The sequence below is a fragment of the Chiroxiphia lanceolata genome, chromosome 12, assembly GCF_009829145.1.
Source record: "Chiroxiphia lanceolata isolate bChiLan1 chromosome 12, bChiLan1.pri, whole genome shotgun sequence".
Classification (NCBI taxonomy): Eukaryota; Metazoa; Chordata; class Aves; order Passeriformes; family Pipridae; genus Chiroxiphia; species Chiroxiphia lanceolata.
The window spans coordinates 14,492,606-14,512,468 of NC_045648.1; the positions used below are offsets into that span (position 1 = coordinate 14,492,606).

Genomic DNA, 19,863 nt, shown 5'->3' on the forward strand with positions numbered 1-19,863 from the left:
CAAAATCCATGATGTGCACTATAGAGAGGAAAAAAATTCCAGCAGCACAGACAAGAGTCTGATGAGCTGGTCTAGGGAATGTGGATGCTTAGACTTTTGCTCCTCTGTCACTACACCATTAATTCCCACATTGTCCTAGATATCAGTATGAACGCACTTTGTATTTATTTCTCTCCTCATGGCAATCTGAGGAGCACTAGAACAGTGAATCAGTGACACAGAATGTTTCTGCTGTCATTATTCTCTGTCAGTGAAGGGCAGAATGCTGTCATTGCACACTTCCTTAACCAAAAATTCTGTGTCCAACTGTCCGTGCTGGTTCCATTACACTGATGAGCCTTTGATAAACCCAAGAAAACTGTTGCCTCAATGGAGTAAACTGGGCTTTTCCTATAGATCTTTTTCTGTGTTTCTCAATACAGGTCTCCAAGGAGAACCTGAGAACTGGATGGTGTGACTGTGGTCTCAGTATGTGCCCCCTTGTCACAGGGCTGTGGGGTTCCTTCAGCAGAATTCACTGGGCTACCAGCAGCTAGGAGGAAATTTGGGGTTCATTAGTATGCTGGTGATGCTGAGCTCATTTCTCATTTTTTACCAGATCAGAAATGCCATTCTACAGCCAAGATGTACACGTGAATGAGAACAAACTTGGCTGAAGCTGACTCTGCAGTCAACAAAGGCACTGCTGGCAGCTGGCATTGAAATATTCCCATTATTCCAGCCTAAAAAGCGGTCTCCACTCTGAGACAATTTCTTTTATCATGCAGAATTATACTGACCAATTAGCAGAGGTGATGGTGAATTTGGTTTGGTTTTTGACTGTCAAAACATGAAGAGATTCAGAGAGACTGGAGAGTCCTCAGCTCTAGAACTTGCTCTGAGGACAGGATGAATGTTCCATGTGCAGCACTACAAACAGCATCTTTTTTGAGAAGCCACACGTCACTGTGCTATATTTGGTTGCTCTGCTGTATGACAGGGAAGATTTGAATTGCATATGGGCATGTGGATTTACTCAGGCCACATAAAACAGCACAATGCAACAAGAGGCTATATTTCCTAAAGCAAATATTAAACACAATGTGGGGGTTTTTTTAAATGAGGATCTGATATGAATGTTTACTGGATAATATCATAGCTCAGAAGAGAGGGACCAGAGAGAAAAGGAAATTATGCAATGAATTAGAAAGAGGAGACAGGGAAAACAAAATGGTCTGGTAGTGTGTAAGACATTATCACCTTCTGTGACTTAGCCACATAAACTGTGGTTACTATAACTTTTTATGTAAAAACTTAGCTCTAAGAATTCTAGGCTGAACTCAAATGTAGTGCCAAATAACAAAGCTGATAAATTCACCTACTTGGTGTTCCAGGCATGACACACAGAGGTAAATAATTCTGTTTATCTTTTGACTGTGCCCAGGTTGGTCACTAAAGATGAACCAAATGATGGCTTAGAGATAAAAGGCAGCCTTGGGATCATTATAGAGTTTTCTGTAGTTTAATAAAAGGGAACAATTAGATATTATTTCTGGCCACAGATATTTGATTAATTGATATTACTGCTCGCTGTAAGATGACAATAAAACGCGCAGGTTCTGTCTATTTATAGCTAATTTCTGTACATTTGTGCTACAGTGAAAAGATGATAATGTCCAGAGTAGAACTGAACATTGCACACAAGCCAGTACACCTGACCTCCATTTTAAAAGTGAAAGGAATTAAGAGTTAAAATCAGTAAGGTGAATCTCCAGGAGTTACTGAATCCTTACATTGGACGTGTCTCAGGCCATGAACAAACACCCTGCTCGGTCAAGGAGCACTGCCTGTAGCACTCTTCCCACTTCCATCATTTCCTGACACTTTTTACTTACCCCTTTTATCCAACTCATGCAGTAAGTCAGTTCACATAAGCATGCTCTAATTTCTTTCAAGTAATATAAATTAGAATAGTTTAAACAGTTAAAATAGGTGATGTGAGGTAACCTAGCTGTTTTTCCTTGCAGCAATCAGGCAATGGTCCAACCTTGGAGCACTGGCAAGAGAACAGTAAGGGTGGTGATTTCTGACTGGTGGGAGGTGACAAAAAGGTGGAGGTGGTAACCTCTTTGGTGGTACAGATGGATGCAGACAAGGATGCCAGTCCACTGCTGTAATATGCACTGAATATACTCAGAGGTACATTCAGGTTCTTACATAAAAAGGAAACTCTGCATCCAAATAATTTTGTTTCTATTGTTACAGAAGTTTATTTAAAAAAAAAAAAAGAAAAAAGAAAAAAGTGGGTTTTAACCTGCAAAGTGAATTTAAATATAGTGAAAAGAAAGATGCCTTCTGGAATAACCTTTAACTACTGTTCTGTACAAGATTTCCTCCCATTTTGTGTCTTTAATTCTTTGCATATGAATAGCAGTTCCACTTTCTTTGCCCTACAAAATATGACAGATTCTAGACAAAACATGCCAACTAAAGTCAGAACCATGAGTTGTAGTGTTATGTGCACCACCTATGCACAATATGGTAAAGCAGCTTTTGACCATCTTGAGTAGTGAAGAGGATAATGCAGGAAGGTAATCTCCACATTTACACACTCAGGTTTCCGTTTCTCCAGTTCCTGCTGTGTCCCCACATTCCAGAGAACTGTAGTTAGGAGATTTTGATCTGCAGTGGCAGCCAGCTGTTGCTGTATCCCATGGAGTGCCCCTGCCCAGAATATTACAGGACTGAGCCCACAGTTCAGCCTTGCCCCCTTCTGTGCCCTCACACAGCTACTTGATGCCTTTCTGTGTCACATCTCCACTTTGCACAGAAGGGCTGGGACAATCTGCCACTCTGACGTGGTTCTAGTGCTTTTTGTAGGCTTGCCATGTTCAGCAAGGGCAGCTGTTCACCAAGAAGCAGAACTGGCTCTCTGGCTGTTCAGCTGAGCCACTGATCTCTTTTCTGGGTTGGTGAATGTGAGATGGCCATTTCTGGATTGATAACAAGCTGTTCCTTCCCCCCACACTGCATTCATGAAACTTTTTGGCTGTGCTGTGCTCTCAAGCATCAGAGAGGAATGTACTTCCAGCTGTCTTTCAAGAATCTCATTAGGTTTTCCCAGTCAATTCTATGAAGTTTCACATTGGTGCCCAAATACAATTGGTTTGTAACTATTTGGAGAATTTTTAACTTCTGAGCCTACATAACTCTGTGCTAGTCAAATGAACACAGAGATTATAAAATCAGTTTTCCAGGCACTTTCAAAGATGCTTTTTCTTATGCTAATAGAAAAATAAGAAAAGGTTTAAGTGGGCTGTGTTATTTTTCACAGAACAATCTTGAGCAAATTAAAATGTAAATTTTTATACAATCACTGCTTTTGGGTGACAAATCTTTTGCTTAAGTCTTTAGATGCATCCTGCCTCTGTTTGATTTTCACATTTGAAGGCTTCAGAAGAACTTGCCTGATCAGTTCTGTGATCTCTTTTCATATTTCTTATGCTGACTTATCCAATTTCTGCAAGAGTTTTTAGCTTGCTAAGCCAACAGTGAACTGATCCAGTAGAAAGAAAAAATAATTCTCACATGTTGGGTGAGTGAACTGAATCAAAGGAGGGCAAAAGCCATGGCTGGACTGCTCAGGGATGGGGAATTAGGTCCTCTGAATTCTCCATTATCACCTCCAGGGATGCACAGCTCTCAGGACCAGGCCTGGGCCCTGCTTTGGGAGCAGGGGTTCCACCCTCACCAACACTGCCCACACCTCAGTAAAACCTTCATAACCTCAGGGGGACACATACCTAAAGACCCCAGAAGTGAGGCCTAAGGACATGGAAAGGACAAAATATGGAAAACAACCTCAACTCTTCAGTTTGCTTCATGTCACTCTACAACTGCTAAACAAAAACCATGTAAATAAAAAATAAACCAACTGAAAGTGAATGTTAAAATTTTCTTCAATCTGACATACTGTTCTCAGAATTCAAACACCCACGACTACAGGAACTGAAACAACACATCTGACCAGAGACACTCTAAATATCTGGTCAGAGATACATCAATACTGAGTAACCTAGAAAAAAAATTAACATTCATCCAGGAAATTAGTGGTTGACTTACGTCCTGGAGCATTTTGAAGGTTATCCAAACTACTGCAGCTGTTCTGTTAGCATGTCCTTCATCTGCATTAAGAACCATGCTCTGGACCTGGAAAAAGTGTTCAGCAATGCATGGATGCACAGCAAAGATTTAAAATTGGATCTTTTATGTATATTGTCTCTGAATATTAAACACTTGAACCTTCTAAGACAAATGCCCAAAGTAACATTTCATTCATATTAAATGCTGTAATAATGAGGGAAATGTCATATGATTTATCAAGTACATAAAGCATTGTAGTATTTATAAATAGTATTTAACAACGATGAATAGATTTTTTTATAAATATATAGATGTTTCTCTGTGTGTATGCACTTTAGACAACACTATGTAAGATAATTATATAAATTACATAGCTATAATGGACAATTAGGAACCCAATTATACTCCAACATATCATTATACTATTATATAGTACTAATTTACTGCCCTCTAATACATATGTACTGCTACTGGTTTCCAGACTTTTGGTCTTGGAATACCTTAAAAATCTGCAATTTTTTAAGTTACCAGGAAAAAACCCAAGTATTTCTTTCTCTCCCCGACCCAAATTTGGAATTTTGCACCCAAACCTCAAATACTGCCAGAGGCCCAGAAACTAAATTCTCACTGTCACTGCAGTAACAGGTTAAAATTGCAGCACTGTGTGCCCTTGCAGGGCTGCCAAGAAGCAGCTTTGTCTCGCTTGAAATTGAGATTTAAGGCTTTGAGTGAGACACAAATCACCTGCCCAGCCATCTAACTCACTGGACCTCAGCATCATGACTTTTAAAATGCAGCTTTGATCATTTTATACATATTTTCTCTAGGATTGGAATCACAGTGTGCAAAGGTGTCTGGTCTTACCAGTTAAAAGGATAAAACTCCTGAAAAAAGTTTTCTATGCTGTTAATATTTCTAATACCATTTTGCATTGTTTCATCCATAAAATATTAAGTATTCCAGAAAACATCTTCCAAAATAGTTGTCTCAGGACTCCTGGAAAAGCCTGAAGAGCTCAGCAACATCTTAGACAATTTTGATAATGGTTCACCCCAAACTTAGACTATCAAATCTCTGTAGGACACCATTGCATGGCCCTTTTTACTAAAAGAGAGTGTTGTACTGGAGTATTAGACAAATGTGCTGAAAAATGTTTTGTGAACTATGGCTCAAGTGATGGTAGCTGCTATAATCTGCACTCAGTTCACCTCTACAAGGAAAATTACAACAAAAATTGCATGACAGCATTAATAAAAATTCCAAGATTGGTTCTATATGCAGAATCTACCTTAAAATATGTCCACAGTGAATGTTCCTTCCTCTTATAGTCTAATATGAGGATCAAATTCCTTCAATGTTCAATGAGAAGTCCAATTTCTAGACAGAGTTGCATGGAAATAACTTCTGTAAACAGTGGGCACTGCAAAGGTTTTAGAAGAAATACCTACAGGCATCCACTATGAAAGATGAGTTTGGAGAAATTCAGGATACACGTAAAATGATCAAAGCCTTTTAATACCATATCAGTGAAACCATCAAACTCTTGCTTAGATGAACACACCTAGTGATTGTCAAAGCAAAAAGTCCTTATGTGCCACAAAAACAGGATTTCCCCTCAGTTATTTTGGCTTAACTAAGGCTTTCAGATAAAAACAGTAAAAGAAAACAATTCTATAATTTAAAAAAAAAAAAAAATCAAAGGACACAATGGAAAAAACCAGCAACATTTTGGAGAGGCAAGAGAAAAGGAAACAAGAAGAATGAGAGGAGAGGGTGATTAAAGCAAAATATAGCTCCCAAGAACATATGCTTAAAAATTCTCCCAATATTTCCTCTAAAATGCAGGTTCCTTGGAGGTACAAAAATTTTAAGGGACCAGATGCTGATTCACTACTCAGACTGAGAACTCTGGATGCTTAGTCCTATTCCCTGAATTGAACAAAAGCAATTTGGGTAGGCTGAGATTTAATTATTCCCAGGGTAGGCAGATTCCCCCGCTTCTCAAGGGCCTGCCTGGTGCTGGAGAGCTGTCTCATCTCACTGTAATTGTTACTACAGCCCTAAAGCTCAAACTCATCCACATTCCTTTTTTTCTTTTCCCACTGCAACACTCAATCATCTCACATGTCCTATTCACCCCTGCCTTCCAGGAAATAGAGCAGCAGTCTGGCCTGGAGGGCTGTCCCATGGCCCAACCAGTGAGTTCAACTCAGCAACACCTCCCTGTGTAATATTCTAAAGGTTCTGATGTTTTTATCTTCTCATTCTTGTAATTTTTTGTTATTTTTTTTCCTGAGCTTCAAACACACATTCTTGCTGCATATATTTCTGCTCATATTACAGAATGCTGTGATCCAGAAGTCACGCTGAATTTCTGACACAGCAAGTTGGCACCAGACAAGTGATTTCACTGCAGGATCACTCAGCAAAAAAAGCAAGGCCACAGGAATAAAATGAACTCCCACTTCCAGTATAACTACCCTAAAATATGAATCCAAAAATGTCTTACATTTTGCAAGACTGTATATTTTTTAATCAAAATTTACACCTGTCATGATGATATCAGCATATGTGAAATGGTTCCAAGGGACGTGCACATAAGTAATAGAGATTTTCTCCTGGTCCCTTTGAAATAAAATTGAGAAAAACAGTGCTCTGAATCACGATGTTATAAGCAAGTACATGCAGAATTTTGAATCCTTTGATCTAGGTTTCCTGTTTAGCTCTTGTCCACCTCTCCCAGGGTAAGAGCTGACTCAACTTTTTAAGAGCTGAACAGGAAAATATTTTCATATACCAAGAACATTTTCTAGCCCAAACTAGGTAAAAAGTCCAAACTTCAGCAGCAACAAAATTGCAAACTAAAGCTTCAAAGATTTCAACATAAACTAGCCTAAATATGTTGTCGATCAATTCTGATTTCAGTATTACTTTTTTAGTTACTAAAAATTAAAAAATATTTCCAGGCAATTAATAATTCTGAACAACAGCAAATACTAACACCGATAATTTGGATGTAAATAGGGAATGAAAAATTTTCAACTGAAATATTTTCCAAAAGCTGTTATTTTTCACAGGTTGTTTCTGTTTTAAAAAACAGCCGAAATCTAAGTCAAAGGTAATGCCGGGGAGCTCCACATCAAATGAGAGTGGCTGTAGTGGATGAACCCAAGGCCCTTCTAGTTCAACCCCCAGCAGTGGTGGCCAAAAGCAGGGGCATGTTCAGCATAAAGCATTTCTTCCCCCACGTCATCAACCATTTGCAGTTCACAGATCTCCTGAGCAAGCAGTGCTGTCTCTGTGTTCACTGATCCTCACTGGATTCCTCTCAGACACTTCCATTTTCCAACTAACCTGATATAAAAATGCTTCGTTCCCACAACACACCCAGTGAGGAATTCCACAGGTTAGCTACATGTCTTGAGGAGAACCATTTAATTATCTTTTCTTATCAACATATTTTGTTATCAAATAATAATCCTTATATGTTTCTCCCAGTACCAGATGTGGTACTCCCCTCGCGCCCTGTTTTCTCCACACCATTCATGATTTTAGACCTCTACACCATATCACTCTTAGTTGTCTTGTCTCCTGGCTGAAGTAAACTAATCTTCTTAGCTTCACCTTTGTAATTATTCATTTGCCCCTTCCTCTTTGTGATAACATCATACAAACAAATGTATTTCACCCAGGCAGTTTGTGACTATTTCTTCTTTTTGCTTTTTATATTACGGAAATGGAAACGTAGGCTCCAGATTAAGCATCTGAATACCTCGGCAGAAACCCTGGCCAAAAAAATTTAGTCATGCATTTATTTGAAAGGAAGCATTTTCATGGAGGGTGAAAGTATCGTTTCCAAGATTTACCTAGTTTTAAATTTTACTTGAAACTACGAAAATTTTTGTTAGGTAACAGATGAAGGAGAGATAATTATTTGTTAACATTAATTTATAGTAACAATTTAGCATCTATGTTATTCTACTTCAAAGCCTTCCTGGAAAGACACGTTGTAATTATTTTTCCAGCATTTTGCTAAAAAAAAAATTCAGATTAGGTCAGATTAAACCACCGGGGCACTAATTTCAATTTAGCGGCTCTACATTACACAAATGGGATTTAAACAATCATATTTAGAAGGATTTTACTTTAGATGAGAGAATTAAGAGGCTGGTATATGTTACCCACAAACAACATGAGCTGTTCCTCAGTTGTGTGGCTCCTCCTGCACGCCAAGATGGCGAAGGGCTCTGAGGGGAAGCCGAGTGAGGGGCGGCTGAGGGCGCTTGGTGTGTTCAGTTGGTGAAGAGGAGACTGAGGGGAGACCTCACTGCGGTTACAACTTCCTCGGGAGGGGAAGAGCAGGGGCAGGCACTGATCTCTGCTCTGTGGGGACCAGGGGCAGGACCCCAGGGAATGGCCTGAAGTTGTGTCAGGGCAGGTTTAGGTTGGATCTCAGGAAAAGGTTCTTCCCCCAGAGGGTGGTCGGGCACTGAACAGGCTCCCCAGGGCCGTGGGCACAGCACCAAGGCTGAGAGAGCTCAAGGAGCATTGGGATGATCCTGTGGGGCACAGGGTGTGACTCTTGGAGATGGTCCTGTGCAGGGCTGAGGGTTGGACTCCATAATCCTTGTGGGTCCCTTCCAACTCAGCATATCCCGTGGTTCTGTAGTCAGACAACAAAATAGCAAGTTTTGAGAATCAGCATTCTTCCAGTTTTCACCTGATATAAAAAGACAAAAGGAACAGTCAACAGTTTGGAGGGTGGGTGTTATTTCTTTGCCTTCTGTTCTAACCATCACTCCAATACTTGGTTCTAAATAAAGGAGATGAGAAAAAGAAGTTTTGAAATTTCACATTGTAAAGGAGGGTTTTATGTGGAATAGAAAGATTAAAAGAGTATGGCATAAGAATAAAAAAAGGTGATTCTTCTGAGAATTTTGAAGCAACGCAGTGTTCAAAATCAATGACAGTAAAACAAACTTAGGAAGAGAAGGAATAAAAATACATACTCCAATACATATAAATAATAAATACATAAATCAGAGGAAAGCAAAAGGATAACCTACTATTTTTTCTCTTAAAGAACACATTACACTACCTTTTACTTCTCCTTCTTTTGAAGCCACTAAATAGAAATCCCTTATTTGATTCATAAGTTACTTGAGATATATCTCTGAATATTTGAGACACACAACAGCAAGTAGAAACCAAAACATGGTATTTAATCTGTTTTACCACCTTTTTCAAGGTTTTCTAGCAAGAGTTACTGAAACAGTTTTGATGTCTCCATCACCTGACCAAGTGCATTCAAGAGAGGAAATTTCAAATAAACAGCAGCACAAGATACATAAGTAGAGAACTCAAAATTAGTTGACATCTTCTATCAAATTCTTTGATATAAGCAACTTCTGAGAGTAGGGTGCACGCCTTTATGCTTTACACCACCAAGCAAATTGTACCAAACAATGATCTGTATCAAATCCTTTGAATATATTTTACAGGTCTTGCATATGCTACGAATTCAATACTGGTTTGTTTTTTTTTTCAAATGACTTTGGGAAGCATTCTAATTTTATAAAGGAGAGGGAGAAATATCAGCTAGGTCTAAACCCCTTATTAACATGTTAACAACTCTTTTTAAATCATGATTCTGCTATTATTGAACAAGACAGCACATTCTCGTTCTCCAATTTCCTGCACCCAGAAATTAATTCTGAATAGTAGTAACCAGAAAATGATAGGGATCTGGGTCTCTGCTGACAGTACTAACAAGGTAGCTGATAATCACATCTGCAAACAAATTTCCCCATTCCTCAATCCTTCCACAAATAGCCAAGGTAAACAAAGAACACAGATCTGGAATAGCAGAGCAAACAATCTTCCCCTTATTCAGCTGTGGGATTAGTTTTTACAGATTTTCTCAGATCACTGTGCATCAAAACATGAGAGCAGTGCCTGATTTTAAGGAATTCATGAAAGATCAGCAGCACTCAGACACCAGAAAACAGAGATTTACCAGTATTAATCATGTTTCAATAAAGAATTAGATATTTGACTTTTGGTAGACATTGAATGGGTCTGATTTTCAAAGAAAACAAAAAAGTATCCTCTGCACTTTAATGGTAAAGAACCACAGGCAGACAGAATGACCCCTGATAACTGTAGAGCTGATTTTTGACCAGGCACACACACACACACACACCCTTTCCACTGACCATCTCACTGCCTCCCTGATGAAACCAGGGCACCAGCCCCAGTGAATTCTTAAATTGGCCTCTTTCTAAACACATGTCTCTTCCCATTTCAAGACTCACTAATGCCACCTGTTAGTAGATTATCTGGATGGTTTGAAAGCCATGCAACACACAGAGAAGTCAGTCAGTATGAGTGGTGTAATTTTATATGCTCTCCTCTTGGATTTTTCAGCAGACTGGAAGTATGTTATCAGAGGGCCTAACAATGGTTGGGTAATCACCCTTTGTGGATGTTTGGGTACAAACTACATTTGTGGTGAGTTTGTTGACTTACCTTTGGCATGTCTGCATGCATATTTGACAAGAGAAACAAGAAATGACAACTCAGAAAACTATGATACTTTTCAGACAGAGAATCTAACGCTGAGAAAAATAGCACCTACTCAATGTTCATTTAAGCTTAAACCAAAAGGGAAGCTATTTTTCAAAATGTCTCTTTCTGAACAGACCTAATAATGTTTAATCCAATTGTCAGTTTTTTCTTGCTTGCTATCTTTTAATTCATTCTTTGGGAGTGATCCCTACTTTTCAATGGCAAGGTGAGCAAGTTAAGGTGAGCAAGTTAAGGAAAATACAAAGAAACTTTTAGAAGTAGGATGGGCACTGCCTAAAGAAATAAACACTAATAATGTGAACAATAACGAAATGCTAATAGTGAGAAACAATAACTGAACTATCTTACACCCTTCAATGTACATTGAATTCCAATGGCTACTAGACCTACTACCAGGTATGTAGGTGTGTCTCCTTATTTTATTTATTGTTTTTAAATCCCAAATAAAAATATTTTTATTTTGTTCAACTGGGAATCTCTCTTCTTTTTCCTTTTCAGTAAGGAAACATGATTATGTCAGGTCAAATCTAAAAGTGCTTTGGTTTGTCTGCCAAAACTAACCCTAAAACATTTTTGGAAGAAACTGCTCTATGGCAGTGAAGTGGTTTTACAAACCCAGCCGTCAGTCTTTACTGCACCTCACAGAAGCATCCTCAACATGAAGTAAGGAAAGGTAAAGGGCTGAATCTCCTCCAGGGTGTCAAGAATTCACAATAACATTTCTTGCTCGTGGTTACTGTGCTGCTCTGGGTGAAGGTAATTTATGGGAGCATGTGGATCAGTGTGGCCACATTGCACTGCCTTTGCTGAAAGAATTCATCAAAGGAGGATCTTCAGAGAAAAAGGAAATTAAGTAAGCCCTGGGTAAGGGCTAATTTTCCAAAGAGAAACTCTTTGGAGTTTCAGATAGATTTCAGCACACTTTGCTGCAATTACCATGAAAAAATTCTTTGGCAGTTTAATTTTTGTAGACTGACCTATGAAACTTTGCAGTTTTCTTCGGTCGGGTCACTGAGTCACTGGTATGACATTTTCAGCAAGAGTCTGTTGTAAAGCCAAGCTTTTCCAACGCTGTTTTCTTCTTCATGTCATTACAATCCTTAACGGACTGAAGCCGTTCCTTGTCAATTGACACGACAGGTTCTGTTGGAACTTTTGACAGCCAGGAAGTAGTTTGAGCAGTATTTTTGATACCCTCTCTCAGATTCACCAGCAAGCCCACAGCTCAGCCATTAAAGCACTTTCCCAGTCAGTGTATAAAGAAAACAGCTGTTTATTAGACTTGCTTTCTGTAGTGTGTACAAACAGTACGGAGAGCAACAAAGCGCCTTTGCAGTGCACAAACACTGAGAGAGCAAAAAGAAAACGAACACAAGGCATTAAACAAAGAAAGGATGTGTACAATGGAACAGGCATAAGCTATGTATTTTTTGTTTGTTTTTCTTTTTATGTTAAAAATAGAACACAATGCTTATCTTTGTGTAGAGACTACTCACCAAAGCCTGAATAAACCGGAGGTCAAGAATATCAACATCATTAAAACTCTTTCCAATTTTCAATTCTTTATCTAGATTCACTTTTTCCTGATATTACTTACTTCAGAAACTAAGCCCTCTCCCAAGGAAAAGAAAAAAAAAATCCATCAGAAATTCTCTTAAGTGGACATTTTAAGAGAGAAATGATCAGACTTAGTCCTGGCCATCTATCACAGTTAAAAGTGTCCTGAAAGAAAAATGTGAGACACTGAAGCTAAGAATTTGGTCAATAACTTTGAAGCTTTTTAAATTCCAGCTCTTGTAAAAGGCTGAACAAATTTCTACAGTAATGTTTCCTAGCTATGAAACATCACATTGTCTGGAGTTACTTGGAAGGCACAACAATTAGCAACAAATAGAAAATAGTGCACATCCAGTGCAGGTCAGTTCAGGAGTTTTCTTTCTAGAACTGCCATTCACTTCAACAAATTAAATGTGCTGTTCTATCATGCCTTATCATTACACTGAAATTAAACCTTGAACGAAGTTTGTAACAAGACTGACACGTGGTAAAAATAATCTGACCTTAACCCAGCGTGGTTTCACATTAGGGTTCTTTGTGCTGCGCATCACAAGATGCTACTACTGCAAAAATATGAACAGGGGAGTTTTCCATCATGAAATATGTTTGCAGGGTAAAGGCTCCTCTGTGAATGTATCACAAGTTCTTTGTGAATTACCAAAATCTTATCAAGACAACATATTATAGAACTTCAGGATAGATTTGCAGATACAACAAAGAAATGAGTGTGCTAACCTAAGGCTTTAGGTATGTTCTAAAAACATCTATAGACTAAGAGTTGTGATGTACCAAAAAAATAGGAACTGTGCTGACTTAGAAGACAAAATACAATATTTCTAACATTACTGTTATATTGAAGAACTTTTATTCAAGAAAAATAGGAACTAAAATTTAACTAATTTGAGTTCTGTCCCAGCCCAGATAATTTTAACTTCTCTGTGAATAAAATATTTCATTTTTACCCCCAAGAATATTTTGTTGGGCCTAATTACAACAAAAGCCTCCTGCCTTACCATTTTAGTGGTGCTGGTGAGCAGCTGTTGCCTCTGGAATTGGTGGCACCTGAACTTGGCAGTACCTGAACTTGGTAACAAGAGCTCTGTTCACTGTTCTGGATGGGATTAGCAATTGCCTTCACTAACTAGCACTGACATCCTCTCTTCCAATCAAAACCATCTCCTTTAATGCACACTGGAATTATATTTTTCAAGTCCCAGTGACTCATGGTCAGTTTTGTTATTGATTACTACAGCCAAGTTGTTTTACCCTTGTGTCACTTCCAATTTATGAGCCCCATTTAAAGAGAAATTCCAATCAACTGTATGACCTTGTATTTCATAGGAGATTTCTACCTGTTTCCCTTGCTGTATTTTCAAGGTGTCATCCAGCTCCTCATGTTTAATGGTTTGGTCTCCTCGGCATCAGTACTATGACCATGTTTTGTCAATCTTGTACCTTTCCTGTCTGCTTCTTTAATGAAAATATTACAGGAATATTAGCCAAAATACTCTCCCCAAGGAACCCCATTAGTAAATTCTCTTCAATCCGAGTGTTTCCTTTCCAACACTAGGAACTGTAACCTCTCTTTTATCTAGATCATCACACCTTACCTTCTCTTCTACTAATCCCCATTTTTTCTAGCTTTAGTAATAATTTATTATATGGATTTTTTTTCAGCTAAATCAATAATCTGAATTCTCATTAGAAAGGTTTGTATGTCACAAGGTGTTTTCTGTAAGTTTCTGCTTAATTTTACTCAATTTTTCAGCAATTGCTCTATATTCATGTTTTTCCATCTAAGCTCACAAGGTTCATAAGAACACAGTTCACCCTGCCCCCACTTTCTTACTTGATAGACATTTCTGAAAATGCCACCCTATATGTACCAAGCTACTTTACCTAGAAACAAACCCAAAAAATAAGTATAACTACAACAAGAACACTTCATCTTGCCTTTTCAGAGAAAAAGAATGATTTATGATGTGATCTAACAGTTTTAAACAGTCACCTAAGTCTCTAAGCAGAGTTATAACCCCGAATTAAATGGTTATTTTAGTGTAATGATGCTTGCTCAGCAATTAGTAGCAAATGCAGATTAGTAGAAATGCTCTGCAGAGCATTAAGAGCCCATGGATGTGCTTGTCTGTGCACACACTGACATGGTGAAGCCTCAGGTTTTACAATCCTTATCCATTCTATAAAGGTCTGTAGCAATCAGATCAATATTTCCTGTGTAATTGCTATTGTTCAAATAGAGGGGCTCATAGGCACATATAGGCACATAGGCACCTATAGATCTCTCAAAAAAGAGATCACTTTTTTGACCCAAAATGTACAGTTTAGTCTACCTGGAGCAGGCAACAAGTATACACAGTTAGAGTTCTAATCTTATACACAGCTAGAGTTCTAATCTTACTACTTTACTCTGTCTTACAAACTGTGTTGTACTGGTAACTTCTTCAGGTTTTAGATACCTTCCTATTATGACTGTTGTTACAAATTTCATTTCAGAGGCACTGGAATCACAGAGTGAAGACACCAGAACGAAGAAACATCAGAAAAACTCAGAAACCAGATTTCGACTCTACACTGATACAACTGAACGCGACTGTCAGATTTTTTTAAATCAGCTGGAGACTCTTGAGAAATGCAGTTTCAATTCCTCTCTTCCTCTGGTGATGATAGTCCACGGCTGGTCGGTATGAACTCACATTTTGATTTAATTCAAACTACATTTGATTTGATACACTTTCCTTCTCATTACACTACTGCCAAAAGTATCTTCAGGTATCCTGTTGGGATGACAAAGATGGTAGATTTCCCTGGTAGCAATCATGGCTAGAAATAATACATCCCCCACAGATTCTGAAGGAACAGCCTACAAGCAATTTTTCCCACAGGACTCCCATGTCAAGGATTAGACTCAGCCCCAGTTTAAAGCCAGCAGAGCTTGAACAAGTACCTGAATTAATGTGCTGTGCTCCTGGAAGACTGAATACCAGTTTCATTTCCCTGATATGTTCACTGCCAGATATTTACAGACTTCTTGAAAAGTGCACACCATCTCCCCACATCTTTCTCACAGATACACCCTCAAAAAGAACTTCTCGTAGCCCCTTAAGCTAAAAGCAAAGCCTTCAACATCAGTGAATTATAACTGAACTGCTTCCAGTTAAACTGTAAAAAAGCAACCAACCAGGAAAAACCTTTCTCAAAACCACAGCAATATCAAGAGTGACTTTTCATCAGCTTCTCAGTTGAAAAAGAAACAAAAGGCAGGATAAGAAATTACATCATTTTAACTGGTCTTTGATTCTCACAGAGCCACTGTCCTTACCTAAGGTGGCAAAATGGATCTCCCTTGCACATCTTCAAATACTCAGAGAAACTCTGAACACCTCCCTTGATGCAGATAACTCTCTTAACAAATAAGGGCAGGGCTGACTTTGGATGAAATATTGCCTTAGACTACTTTAGCCAAGCCTCACAAACAAGAATCTGTTCAAAAACTACACCCTCCTCAAAGACAAACCACAGGCCTGAAGTTCATAATTCATATTAACTTCATTTGCAGAGGTGTTGGGGGTCTTGGAGGAATATGCATGGAAACCCAGACCTGAGACTCCCAAATTCTGTTACACTAGAAGAGATAAGGGTATTTTATCAGTTAAGGAAATACATGCAACTAGAACAATTTAACCTGATAGATTAAATAATAATTCTAGTCCATCAGATCAGAAAAGCACTTTGATACAGAAAATTGTAATCAGGTGTTTAAAAAAAGAATTACTCAAAAAAAGCAGCTCTCAAAATGGAACAGCTATAGAAGATAGATGGTTGCTGGTCTGCAACCCTCCAGTTTCCCCTCCCTCTCCAACTCTTAGCTCACAGGAACAGCTGCTCTTGAATGAAACCAGAAATTTTCTGGGCATTTCTGTCTTTCCTTTTAATGAGTAATAGCACTTATCACCACATGAGTTCAAATATTTTGGGACATCATTTTCATTGATAAGAGTTCATATTACAAAACATACATTATTATACAGCTCTTATATTGGTTTTTAATTTTTTTGTCTACCAAACTCCAAAGATTCTCAGCATTAATCAGGCTGAAGCCCCTAAAATCCAGTTATCAGCATTAAATCCCTCCTTGTTCATACTAAGGTTTTTGTTTCTTTGAGCTTTTCACAAGAAATATTTGCCAGACACTATTTGGCATTGTTTTCCAATAACAATGGTCTTTTTATTGTTTTGTTGTGTGTTTGTTTTGTTTTTTGTGGTTTTTTTTTTAATATAACAGGTGGATGGGATATTAGAAGGTTGGATTTGGAAAATGGCAGCAGCTCTGAAGGCTCATCATAAACCACTGAATGTGATCATTGCAGACTGGCTCACACTGGCTCGCCAGCACTACCCCATTGCTGTACAGAACACACGCCATGTGGGACAGGAGATAGCAGAGTTCCTGGAATGGTTGGAGGTAAGAGCCTCCAGATCTGGAAAATGTTTCTCTGGAAAAGATTCATTTCCTTGTTCTTATGCTTCTACAATCATTCTGAAGTACTGTGCTGGCTAATGCTGTTCATTTCAGTCACTCACATTTCTTTATTAAAGTCCAAATTTTTCTTCCATATAAACTTTGATAGGACTTCATAAACTTTCACTATGCAATAGAAAAAAGCAAGTGGTCTTGGTTATTAAAATATTTTATGTATCTTTAGAGGTAAGATAATTTCCTGCTCCTTTAGCTTTTCCACTGGCACGTGTGTAGACAGCTACCACAGTCCCACCCTTTGAAAGCAGGCAGACATCATTTGCAAGCTGTTAGTTCAGCAAAATGGGTTTATGTTACCTGTGCTTAACTCCTGCTTTTAATTCAGGATTCAATCATGTCTGATTTTTGCCACAGTTTCCCAAAGATTATGCTAAAATAATGTAAAAGGAGACCTTTCCAGAGGACAGACATGCTTCACAAAGCAGATGACATGGAGGCAGCAGTGAGTGCAGAGACACACTAATACAGTGACTACTTATCAAAACTCCTGCTACTTGGGGAGCAGTGGCCATGGCTGGATTGAAAAGGCAGAAAGCAAACACCAGAATGAGAATCACTCGTACCAATCAGGAAGCCTAAGCAACTCATATTGCATCAACCTCTAATACTAATTTAAGCTACCTAATTTGAAATGAAATTATACTTCTGTACTTGACAGTGAATTTTTGAATATATTAATTTAAATAAGGTGAGGCCTAAGGTGGAAGCTGAAAGATCTGTAGCAAATACCATCGAAGGTCTAAGCTGCTTCCAACTGGAATGGCAGAGCAAGAAGCTGTCAGATACCATGCCCAGTTAGGGACAAGAGGCACAAAAGAATGGCAAAAGAGCCAGAGTCACTATTTTTCATTGAGACATTACAAGCATCTTTAGCTCTTGGTCAAATGCAGTTTAAGTTGGTGGGGCCTAAAGTGATTTTTTGAAGCTGTTAATTATTGAATGAATCAAATGGTGGACTTTGTTCATTTGCCAGGACACACCACATTGTCAACAGTAAAGACTGTCTGTGATTTCTCTAGTGTCAACAAACAAATCCAGGCTTCAACAAATGACTCCTCGCCCCAGCACTGTAGGTAGCTTCTCTTGTACCATGATATGTTCCAGAATTTAAATATACCACAAATTTTCACACCATTAAATAGCTTGTGTTCAACCAGAAAACGTTAAACTCAGAAGGGGAGCTCAGGTTAAAAACCCCTTCATTCCAACTCCCCTAACTATCTCTTTGCTCTGCTTACAGGCAGTCAATTATTTGAAATATTCTCAATAGATATAATAAAAGCTGCAGTGCTGCCCAACATTTTAATTAAGAACAAACAATAAGTAAATATTAGTGCTCTTAGTCCAAGAATTAATAGGGCATGATCAGTAACAATCTCAATAGCATCCATCTCAACACCACCAGAGAAGAAAACTGGTCAGATTCTGTGATTCTTAAGAGCTGCCTCTCTCAAAAGAAACTTGCCAAGTTTCACCTCATCTTCAGAAGAGATGGGTATCGGGACTGTACAACTCCACTGGGACAGGTAATATCCACAAAGAAATTAAAAAGAGAGGTTTGCCTTTCCTGCAAGAAAAATATGCCATGTTCTTCTTTACAAGTCAGAAAAACTTTGAGCCTTGCAGCTCAGGTGAAATGCTTAAGATGTACATCTTAATTTCTTAAATTAAAGGTAGAAAGAAGGGCCCGAGGCCAGTTCTGCTTCAATAGGTTTGTTTCAGATCAGATACTCAGCTTTGTACAAATCAGTCCAAGAAATATCACTGCCATATCACATAACATGTCTGATCAATCTTTCAATACCTTGTCTTCCCATTTAGCTTGTGCTTGTATCTCAGGCCAAAAAAGCAAGGCACTTCCTATAGAGGATTGTTTTACCCTGAAGTTAAAGGACAGATAATCATTTTACAGTCACAGGAAAGTCAGATGCTGCAGACAAAAGGCAATGCACGTTTGCATCACTTGCTACAAACAACAGCAAAAATCTTACTATCTGTGTTGGTGGTTTTCCTGTAGTTAGGAGGAGGTTTTCTAAGTAGCAGTGCCTAAATATGTGGCATTTTCCTGCTGCGTGAAAAGGAAGCAAAGGATAATACTCAGCCAGTGAAGAAATTTAGTGAATGATTCACACACTTCACTTGACCACCACCATCAACATACAAACTTCTTGTGTTATAATTCATGGTATTTCTAGCTTGTAATAAGTATTTCATTCTTTTCACATTTCCTGCATCTAAATCAAGTTGCCACTATCTTCCAGGAATCCATTCAATTTTCCAGAAGCAATGCTCATCTAATTGGGTACAGCCTAGGAGCTCATGTTTCAGGATTTGCTGGAAGTTTTATCAGTGGTACAAAAAAGATTGGAAGAATTACAGGTAAAAGACTTATAACTTTAAGAAATATAATAGTCAACTGAATTAAATTATGCAGACATTTGACATATCAATGTCATATTGACAATTAGCTGTTGAATAAGCAATATTCACCACAGTTCAGAAGTTTCATCCCATTGGTTTGGAAATTAGATTTAGAAAATTTAATGAAAACATTTTTCAAAATTAAGTCTCATAGTGTTTCTATCTTTGATCTCTCTTACCTCAGTCCAAACTATGACATACAGAATATACAAACATGAGAACTACAAACCCAAAGACTCAAGCTGCATGTTGCTTGAATTTATCTTGTATCTGTTCCCAGTGATTGGTTAAACTAAACGTCAGCCACTGACCTTGGATCTTTGGTCACTGTCTCGACCCAAAGTCATTCAAATACACTGTTCATTGTTAGCAAGTCATTTAAAAAAATACATTAAGGAAATTGTCTAACTGTGCTTGAGCTTTTAATTATGGTACAGTGCTCACACAGTGAATTCAAGCCAGTTCTCCTGTGGCAAAAATGATAGTTCTGGATTACATTTTACAAGAGGCATACCATTAGAATATCCCTGATAGATCCTCAAAATAAACAAAGTTAACCCCTAACACTTGACTATTTTGACTAGTGGCATTCTGAACTTTCTGTAAAGTTTTGTAACTGT

At 38.3% G+C, this 19,863-nt stretch overlaps 1 protein-coding gene across 1 annotated transcript in view; it reads left to right on the top strand.

The window, feature by feature from the left end:
* Window positions 1–350: 350 nt before the first annotated feature.
* LIPC (lipase C, hepatic type) overlaps window positions 351–19,863 on the top strand; it is a gene marked incomplete at its 5' end in the record, with an annotated part of 30,559 nt that continues 11,046 nt past the window's right edge. Inside the window, 4 exons of the mRNA XM_032700461.1 lie at window positions 351–468; window positions 14,779–14,966; window positions 16,568–16,747; window positions 19,084–19,201. Of these exons, the coding sequence (XP_032556352.1) occupies window positions 351–468; window positions 14,779–14,966; window positions 16,568–16,747; window positions 19,084–19,201 (604 nt within the window). The remainder of the gene's footprint in view (window positions 469–14,778; window positions 14,967–16,567; window positions 16,748–19,083; window positions 19,202–19,863) is intronic.